The 10,477-nt window shown below is 53.8% G+C and overlaps 1 protein-coding gene across 1 annotated transcript; it reads left to right on the top strand.

Moving 5' to 3' along the window:
* Positions 1–32: 32 nt before the first annotated feature.
* LOC121487253 (skin secretory protein xP2-like) lies at positions 33–9,978 on the top strand. The gene is made up of 4 exons (XM_041748771.1): positions 33–252; positions 4,543–5,267; positions 6,683–6,750; positions 9,696–9,978. Exons 1-4 carry the CDS (start codon positions 33–35, stop codon positions 9,976–9,978), a joined length of 1,296 nt encoding a protein of 431 aa, XP_041604705.1.
* The last annotated feature ends 499 nt before the right edge of the window (positions 9,979–10,477 follow it).

Raw genomic sequence — 10,477 nt, 5'->3', positions numbered from 1 at the left:
GGTTTAGGCGGCGGCCGCTGCCACAGCCTGGGATGTCCGGCCTCGGGCTTCAGGGGGCACCGCCCGAATCCACGGGGATACCCGGAGGGCTACGAGCGCGGCGGGACGGCCCGCACCCCGGCCGCCCTCGGGGTCACCCGCAGGCCCAGCGGCCTCGCCCCGGCCAACCTCCGGGCCGCCCACAGCTGCTCGCTGCCGAAACCTGCCGCCTCATCGGGAGCCCCGTTTACCGGCCGAGGGAGCGGCCGCAAAGTAAAAGCTGAAGATCCGGATGCCGCATCTCTAGGAAGCTTGACCTTCGAACCGAGGGGAAGGCGCAATAAAGCACCAGCCTCGGGGCCTCGGACAGGCGCCCACCGGGTTCAGTGCGCACACGCGTCCCCTGGTGTCCCCCGGCGGCCCCCGGGCGGCCCGATCCCAGGCAGGGCGGAGGGTCCGCAGACCCCCTGAGCGACGCCCTCCAGCCTCGCGGCACCTCTCTCACCCCCAAACCACAACTCCTGTCACACAAACGCAGGAGTCCCTCACCTGGGGTTCAAGAATGGCGTTTCAAATTGCATGAACTTCCTGCAACTGCAAGGTTCTATTTCAAAGTGTGTGTATATCCATATATTTGGGGGCAGGAGGCATATTCCTCTCACCCGATTCTTCAAGGAGCCTGGTCCCCCTCCCCCAAAAAAGAGGCTAAAAACCATTATGATTAAAAAAAAAAAAAACTTTCCCCCAGAGATATGAGTACCTTATAGCTGTTAGGGTTTTCTGTTTCCTAGGGCTAGCACACTGGAGGAACTCTGCTTTCTGCTTTTTTTTTTTAATTTTTATTTATTTATGATAGTCAGAGAGAGAGAGGCAGAGACATAGGCAGAGGGAGAAGCAGGCTCCATGCACCAGGAGCCCGACGTGGGATTCGATCCCAGGTCTCCAGGGCACCCTGGGCCAAAGGCAGGCGCTAAACCACTGCACCACCCAGGGATCCCTCTGCTCTTTTGTTAAGGTAACTAAGCTGTATTTCAGCCACACTGTCGACTACAGTGGCCTGACCTGGCAAGAAAGTACCCTGAAAATCCGTGTTAGGTATTGCAACAACTAATGTATAAACGAATGCAACCCAAATGTAAATTGAACAATACAGGAAGTGGAAACATGGCAATATACAACCCTAGTGACCTCATTTTAGCTTCTAAACTTTCTAGCCCTGTAAACAGCTCAGATCAAGTGCCTTGCATAGGACCAAGGTGGACAACATGCCCAAATTGACACTAAAAGCTTGCACTGGAGGAGTAGAGGCTTAAGCTTAGAAAAAACACAAACTTTGGTGTTTTAGGATACGTCATCCGTGAGACATGTATTTTCTGAAAATACTCGTTATTCAAGCTTCCCAGACCAGTTTGATTTCTCAACTGAAGAATCAAGGCTTCAGAGAGACAAAGTATTGCTAGTACTTGGAACTCAGATGTGGTGAGAAACACGAGGAGATAAGAAGACAGATTCAGTAAAGAGCTCGGCTAGGCCGGGAGAGTCACTGCCTGTCCTTCGCAGGGCCCCAGGCGCGGCTAGTGTCTGAGAACCGAGAATGCAGGGGCATTCCCACCACCTTCAACTGCGAAGAGTGACTCACTGTGCCTGAATTGCTCGTGCCATGTGGTTTATAGTGAACACCTGTTTTCCTTCTGCAAGTGTGGAATTTTGGTTGGTGCTCGGTGCCAGGCAGAGGAGGCCTACGTGGCCGGTCCCCAGTAAAAGCCATCAGTTCTGAAGTGTCCGAGGAGCTTCCCTGGTTGGCAACATTTCACACCTATTGTCACAGATTAAGCACCTGGTGTTTTGCTATGATACATCAGCTACAAGTCCCTGCAAAATCACTGAATCTACAGACGGTCTTAGAGACCCCCAACACATTGCTCCCAATTTTTAAAAAAGTGTTAATTTGGTTCAGAAGGTTTGTATCATTAAGGTACCCTATAATGAAAAAGTAATTGCAGATTCAGCCATACATCTCTTACCTCAATTGGTCAGTTTAAAATTTATGTAAGGGGTGTAGACAGCAGGAAGATACCAATGAAAGGCTTTTCTTTAAGCACAACGTACGACTACAGTAGAGCATTTTCACCAGGAAGTGTGGTTACACAAAGTGCACAAAATCCTTAAGCTGAAAATAAAATCACTTGAAGTATTCTTCCCATCTACAATCACAAATAAAATAAACCCAGCACGCATAACAAATGCTTTGCTAGAATATAAATTTCACTATTTACACTGCCAAAAGTTACATCATTTCTTGTGTCTCTATGTCCATATTGAAATGATTTGAGGCTCAGTTAATTGGAAACTGGCTTAGAGGTTACTGGGCAAATGTACTATTTCTGATTCTCACACTACCCATACAGTAAGACAACCACTGTTTTTAACAGCTTTTGGGGGTAGAGGGGAGAACAGATGACATTCCTTACTACGTCAAACATGTAAAAATCTTAAGATGCATCACAATTTCAGAAAAAGTAAAAAAGCATCTAAAAAATTGAGTAAACACGAAAAACCTTTGTCTAGAAAAGTAAAGCCAACACAAGCCTACCCATAAACCTCACAGACCACCCAAAAAAAAAGTTACAGTAAATATTTTTATAAAGCTACAGGGAAAAACACAAGCTGGAAAAAGGCAATTGACATCACCTAAGAATGGCTACAAATAGCAAAGCATGTTAAACACCTGAAAGTAATATGTTTATAAATCCATTTGCATTTCAATTTTTAAAAACAAATGTTTCCAATCTGAGTTGACTGTAACCAAGTGTAAAAAGATTAAATCAAAACTCAGTTCATATTTTACTAGCTGTCCAGAGATTTTTAAAAAACCCCAACTAAACACCTTAAAAAATGAACTCAACAAAACCAACACTGATACCCATTCCACGGCCGATACAAACAGAGCCTTGTATTTGTAAGTGTCCTAACCTCATTTTCTGTAGTTAACTTTCACTGACACGGAGTCCACACAGCTTCTAGAGCCCAGCACAGAACAGGGCACACAGGTCCCCGCAAGAAATGGTTGAATGAAATTTCCTTTATCACCTTTGGCATAATCCTCAACAGCCTTACACAAAACAGAGTTGGGGGACAACAGTTGATTCCGTGGGGATTATTCTGATGGCAGCTGTAACTCGGGCATTTAACTGCACCAGCTGACGGCAACTTAGCCCTCGGTGCTTATCACCCTCCAGGGGAGGGAGGTGCACGGTCCTCACCTTCAGGGCAGGGCTTTGCAGCAGTCACCCTGGAACACTTGCTCGCGTGCAAATTTCTGGGCCCCGTATCAAGCCCAGCGGACCGGCACCTCTGCTGGCGGGGGCCCGGAAACCTGCATCCACCCAGGAAATTCCCCACAGGAGTTTTAGATCCAGCCACGTAGAGGACAAACGTGCCTCCAAATTTGCACACACACCTGACAAACATTACCTGTAAGGAGGCTGCCTAGGCCGAATGGAAACTTTTTTTTTTTTCACCCAACCGAGGGAAGCCTGTCCTCCTGTTGACCTAAAACTGGTGCTTAACTTTTTAGTTCTGCTTTAAAGAGAACATGGACTGTACCACATGAGTGTATTCTGGTGACCACGAGGCTACAAGGGATGCGGCCAGGGAGGCCCGGCCATCCGTGTCCTGGGTGGCACTCAGGCCCCTTCCTTTTAACGTCAGTCCAATGAAATCGTTGGGCCAGGCCCCCCCCCCCGGGCACCCCCAGCCCACCCCTGGGACCCCCAGGCCCCTCTCGAGACCCCCAGGGCCCCCTCGTGACCCCAAGGCCCACCCCATGGCCCCAGTTCCCTGGGGGCCCCCAGGCACCCCCGAGACTCCTAGGGCCCCCCTGGTGACCCCCAAGCCCCCCCACCCGGGACTCCCAGTCCCGTTCCCGTGACCCCAAGCCCACCTCATGACCCAGTCCCCCCTAAATCCCCAGGCCACTCCATGATCCCCACTTCCCCCAGGACTCGCAGGCCCCTCCTGGGACCCCTAGGGCCCACCCCATGACCCCCAGGCATCCTTGAGACCCCCAGGACCCCTGGTCCACCCCATGACCCCCAGGCACCCCGGGACTCCTAGGACCCTCCCACAACCCCTAGGACTCCTCTCTGACTCCTAGGGACCCCTGGGACCCCCAGTCCCACCCCTGCAACCCAGGCCCACCCCATGACCCAGTGCTCCCTAGACTCCCAGGCCCACCCCATGACGCAGTGCCCCCTAGACCCCCAAGCCCACCCCATGACCCAGTGCCCCCTGGACCCCCAAGCCCACCCCATGACCCCCAGTTCCCCTGAGGGCCCCAGGCACCCCTAGGACTCCCTGGCCCCTCCTAGGACCCCAGGCCCATCCGTCACCCAGTGCCCCCTAGACCCCCAGCCCCACTCCCGTGACCCCAGGCCCACCCCATGATCCCCAGTTCCCCTGGGGGCCCCCAGGCACCCCCAAGCCCACCCCATGACCCCCAGACCCTCCCGGGACTCCCAGGCCCCTCCCGCGACCCCTAGGGCCCCTCTCGTGACTCCCAAGGACCCCTGGTGACTCCTGGGACCCCCAGTCCCACTCCCGTGACCCCAGGCCCACCCCGTGACCCAGGGCCCCCTGGACCCCCAAGCCCACCCCATGACCCCCACGCCCCCGTGACCCAGGGCCGCCGCTCCCCACCCCCCGTGACCCCCAGGCTGTGCCCCCGGACACGCGGTGACACCCCACTAACGTGCGGACACAACCCGCCGCGCCGGGGAGCCGGGGAGCCGGGGGAGCCGCCATCCGGGGCTGCGAGCGGCGGCGGGGCTCGGGGTGCAGCCGGTCCGCAGGCGCCGCCGACGCCCGAGCAGCGCCCACGTGGAGGCCCCGGGGCCGGGCGCGCCGCCCCCCCCGCCCCACACTCCCCGCGCCCGGCTCCTCCCGACCCCCGGCCCGCGGGGGCCACGCTCGGCGTCCAGGGCCCCGTGACCCAGCCCGCGGCGCGGCGGCACCGACCCGGCGAGCGCCCCCCGCCCCGCCCCGCCCCGCCCCGGGTCACCGAGCGCGTCAGCGCGGCCCCGGCCCGGAAGGCACCAGCGCCCGCCAGGCCGCCCGCCCCGGCCAGGCCGCCCCGGGGCTCCCGGCCCTCGGCTCCCCCCGCGCCCCCGCGCCCCCGCGCCCCGCCGCCCGGAGGACGCGCACCACCCCGCACGCGCGGGACCGCGGCGGACTCCGCTCCACTCACCCGGCTCGGCCTGTTGCGCGCGGCCGCGGAGGGGCGGGGCGGGGCGAGGCGCGGGGGGAGGGGCGGGGCCGCGAGGGGGCGGGGCGCGGAGGGGCGGGACGGGGCGGTGGGGAGGGGCGGTGGGGTGGGGCGGTGGGGAGGGGCGGGGCGCGGAGGGGCGGGGAGGGGCGGGGCGGGGCGGTGGGGAGGGGCGGGGCCGCGGAGGGGCGGGACGGGGCGGTGGGGAGGGGCGGGGCGCGGAGGGGAGAGGCGAGCCGCGGAGGGGCGGGGGGGGGCGCGGAGGGGAGGGGCGGGGCCGCGGAGGGGCGGGGCGGGGCGCGGAGGGGCGGGACGGGGCGGTGGGGAGGGGCGGGGCGCGGAGGGGAGAGGCGAGCCGCGGAGGGGCGGGGCGGGGCGCGGAGGGGAGGGGCGGGGCCGCGGAGGGGCGGGGCGGGGCGCGGAGGGGCGGGGCGCGGAGGGGAGGGACGGGGCGGTGGGGAGGCGCGGGAGCCGGAGCGGGCCGCCCCCCAGCGTGCGTATGCCGCCCCGCCCCCGCCCCTCTCCTGTCCCCGCCCCGCCCCCGCCCCCGCCCCCGTCCCCGCCCCCGCCCCGCCGTGGCCGCGCGGTGCTGGCTGCACGTGGTTCCCGGTGCTCGCGGGTGTTCGGCGTTCACGCCCGCACGCTTTTCCCTACTTAGCAATAGAGGAGAAGAACAAAAGCCATTATTTAATTCCTCTAAAGCTCTGTCCTTTTGACTCACCGTTGGAAACGTTTGGATGGGGAGCCTGGACCACCTGGGCCCGGGGGTCAGCGAACACCTCTGCTCTGGCCTGTGTCCTTTGCTCCGGGGGCAGCCAAAGGGGACCCAAAGGACTGAGGCCAAAGCCTGTTTCCGCTCACCAGGCTGACAGGTGAGCAAGTGGAAACAAAGTAGGGCCTCGTCGGACCCTCCTCCCAAACCCGCAGTAACAGCAGGCCCGGGATTGCGCTCTTGCTGTCAGGCAGCTCGCTAAGTGTCTCGTGGGCTCCTCACGTCATCCTCCCACAACCTCAGGCTTACCTCCATTGTACAGTTGAGGAAACTGAGCTCGGAGAGGTTAACTTCCACGAGATCACATTTAGATCTGGAAGACCTAAGTCTTTCAGGAAAGACTTTCTCAGGAAGATCTGTCTTTAAGAAAAAGACTACAAACAACCCGTCTAATCCACTGACATATTGGTAATGTACCCTGCTCTTTACTTTGACTACAAGACTTCTACTCAAGATAATGTAAGTACAGGATGGATGTTACAAGGATTCAGAAAATGGTGAATTCTTACCCATGTCCATTACACGAAAAAGCAGGTCTTTATGTTTGTCATAAATAAAAGTTTCAATGACAGAAACCCTGAAATCGACTTGTCTACGATTCTTACAAAAAATAAACTGCACTTCTGTGGGGGTGCGTTATGTGTATGCCCCTTGTGTTGCCTCAAAAGGCTCCTTTCCAAGCCAAGTCTGTCGTCCTCCTGCGATCTCCTAAGCCATCTGTCCTGCAGAGCTTTAGGTTTGAGCCACCTGACTGTGGCTCCCCACCTGGGCCTGCCCCACCTAGGCCCACCTGCCCTGCGCATCACGCTCCTTTCCCTACCTCGCATCAGAATGAGGCTGGGCATGAAGACTCTTGGGATCACCACGGGGGGAGTGTACTTTTTAAATTCTTTTTTTTTTTTAATTTTTTTTTTATTTTTTATTTTTTTTATTTATGATAGTCACAGAGAGAGAGAGAGGCAGAGACACAGGCAGAGGGAGAAGCAGGCTCCATGCACTGGGAGCCCAACGTGGGATTTGATCCCGGGTCTCCAGGATCGTGCCCTGGGCCAAAGGCAGGCGCTAAACCGCTGCGCCACCCAGGGATCCCGGGAGTGTACTTTTTAAGGTGACTGGGTCTAACGGGGAGGACGCCAAGTGTACGGACTTAGCTTTCTCTTTTTGCTGATGTGCAGTTTCCCCATTTATAAAGTGAGACTGAACCAGATCATTCCCTACCACCTCTCAAACTCCCGAAGCCTAAGGGTCTGTGCACCAATTTCCACGGGGCATTAGGAAAAAATCAGTCTGATTTGAATTGCTCATTCAATCTATAAACATGGAGGAACTTATAAAGTGACTAATATTTGTATTAGGAATTTTTGGTGGTTTTTTTTTTTTTTTTGGAATTTTTGTTTTCAAAGGTCCTTTGCTTTTATGAGGCTTTCACACTGCAGAATTTCAAGGAGCACACATATTATTTTAAGCTGTGTGAATAATGCCCCCTATGTAGTTCAATTTGCTACAGAAAAGATCTAAGTAATTTCTTTCTTATGTATGATTTTACTTAATAACTATTCCATTATTGTTATCATACTAACTTTTGCAAACAATATAGATAAGGAAACTGAGGCACAGCAAGGCTGAATAACTTGTTCAAAATTGTATTGACCATTAGATAGTAAATCCAGAATTTAAATTCCCACGCTGTCTATCGACTAATCCTCTTTTTGGACCTCATTTTCTGCATCTGCATCTGGTTAATTTTGCTTTGTCTAATTCACAAAGCTGCTGTGAGTCTTGGGTAAAATAGGGTAAGCAGGAGAGGAGTTAAACTGTAAAATGTCATTCACCTAAGGGGCATTATTGTTAAATCCACTACAACATCTTTAACATGATCCATAAAATGAATTAAATACAACTGAGCGTTTTATCTGAGCCTATGTTTCACTTCATTGACTAAAGTCATCCAGTAAGTCCCCTTCTAACTGATGTAGTCATATCGCCATGGAATAATCTTGGTTGGACTTATGGCAATTTCAGAAGCACCACATTGTGCTGTGGTTTTTTTAATGACCCAGGCTGAGGTCTTCCAAAGTTATATTGTGATACATCTCACTGAAATCAATCTAGCTAACTTGAAAAAAGTATACAATTACTGTTTGAAATAATATTTTACACATTTCTGTAACTACGTTTTAAACATTTTGGAGCCATAGGGTACCGGTGTGGCTCAGTCAGTTGAGCATCTGACTCTTGGTTTTGACCCAGGTCATAATCTCAGGGTCAAGAGATCAAGCCCCATATTGGACTCCATGCTCAGCAGGGAGTCTGCTAAAGATTCTCTTTCCCCTGCTAAAGAATCTCTCTCCCTCTCCCTCTCCCTCTGCCCCTGCCTCCACTCACGTGTGCACACTCTCTTGCTCAATCAATCTCGCTCTCTTTCTCTCTCTCTAAAAATAAGTAAGCAAATCTTAAATAAATAAATAAATTGTTTGGAGCCAGGAAATTGCTTTCATTTGTTCTAAGAACTAAGCAGAACTTTGCACAGCGTAGTTACTCAATGTTTACAAATTGGACTTGGTTAGTGTTCCCATTTTCTTGTCTTGCTTACAGCCTAATGTCTTTTACAGCCCACACCTGTAAGGTCAGTGATGGGCTGTTTAACTTTTTAAATTAAATGATACTCCAGACCTGCCTCCTTCAACTGCCAAAGTACTTGCAAATTAAAATACACTCTGGGTTTGGGCCGTGACTCTTCCTCAAAGAAAAGTTTTGTCGCTGAATATGTCACCCACAAACCCTGAAACCAGCTTGCCCATGATTCTTATAAAAATAAGATATACTCCTGCACGGGTGCTTTATGTTCGTCCGCCTTGGATTGCTTGGTTAAAGAGTAGACAGGCTCCTACTGGAGACGTTTCCTGGGAGACTAGCACAGCATGCACGGCTGGGGAGAGAAGCTCACATTGCCATGGCACACTCATTACTTATCTTCCTTTAAAATTCTTATCATAATGACCTAATAATGACCAATGGATTGATCGCTAAGGCGGTGGTAGTTGGGAACAGACAGATCTATTAATGAATCTTTTTAAACTTGCAAGGAAAAGTATACCACACAAGAACTGCTTCTGAATATAGAAAAGGAAAATAACCCTTTTAAAAAAGAAAATTAGGGATGCCTGGGTGGTTCAGGGGTTTGGTGCCTGCCTTTGGCCCAGGGCGTGATCTTGGAGTCCCAGGATCGAGTCCCACGTTGGGCTCCCTGCATGGGGCCTGCTTCTCCCTCTGCCTGTGTCTCTTCCTCTGTGTGTGTGTGTGTGTGTGTGTGTGTCTCATGAATAAATAAAATCTTAAAAAAAAGAAAAAAGAAAATTAGGGACTACTGTTATTTACAAAAACAGATGCATAAACCTTGGCAGGGACAAAGGAGCATGACCTCAGGTGAGGTCAGTGAGACAAGGCGGGGCTAACCGGAGCAACCAGGGTGTAGACCTGCACAGAACCTTCACCGGCTCCCTTGAACACCTGCCAGCAGCAGGCCAGGCTGCATAATGGGGGGGGGGGGGGGGGGGCTACATAAACTCCCTGTTCCCCAAGTGGGGGAAGCACCATTAAGGCGCTGAAGTGTAGACCGGTTTCCTTCCTTCGCAGCTCCCCTCTTCTCTCCGGGGCGGTGGTTTTTTCTTTGCCCTTCAGGGTCCTGTTCCAGGCATCACTGGAAGCTTGCAGGGGGGCGCGGAGGTCTCTTCACACACCGGGCACGGCCGGGCCAGGGCAGGGCAAGGCCGTGGGAGACGTGGGTCTGCGTGGAGGCCCCCAGCGTGCTGGGAGGGGGGGTGGGAGGCGGGAAAGCGAGGCCCAGAACCCACCCCACGGCCGAAGCAGAACTGCGGGCGCCAAGGCCTGCTACAAGCGCCGTTGTTCCAACAGCCTTGGCTTACAAAGCAGATGCAAAGGCTGCATTATTAAGGATTTCTAGATGGCCGGGCCCCTGGGTGACCCGGTCAGTTGAGCTGTTGCCTTTGGCTCAGGTCATGATCTCGGGGTCCCGGGAGCGAGCCCCACATCGGGCTCCCTGCTCAGCAGGGAGTCTGCTTCTCCCCTGCTCCTCACCACTTCTCATGCTGTGTCTCTCTCTGTCAAATAAATGAAATCTTAAAATTATACATATATATATATATTGTTTTTCAAAATGGCAACTGCAGAGCATTAGCCCCCAACGGTGAGGCCTTGTGTGAGGATACTGATTTCACGCCCACGAAACCAGGCCTACCTGCCACCCAGAGGACATCAACCAACCAAAAGAACTAAAATCCATATCATTTAAGCTAAAAGACTTTTGCCAGTTCTTTCCCTAATCCTCCCCATTCATTCTTTGTCCCTGAACCTGGTGGACTGGAGAAGGGTAGGAGGGAGGCCTGTACTAGAGCAGATTTTACATTCTTCCCAGGACAATTTCCACAGTTCAGAGTTTAAGC

Source organism: Vulpes lagopus, chromosome 1 (assembly GCF_018345385.1).
Source record: "Vulpes lagopus strain Blue_001 chromosome 1, ASM1834538v1, whole genome shotgun sequence".
NCBI lineage: Eukaryota > Metazoa > Chordata > Mammalia > Carnivora > Canidae > Vulpes > Vulpes lagopus.
Note: the sequence above shows the minus strand (reverse complement) of the source record. Positions and strands in the feature narration are given on the sequence as shown.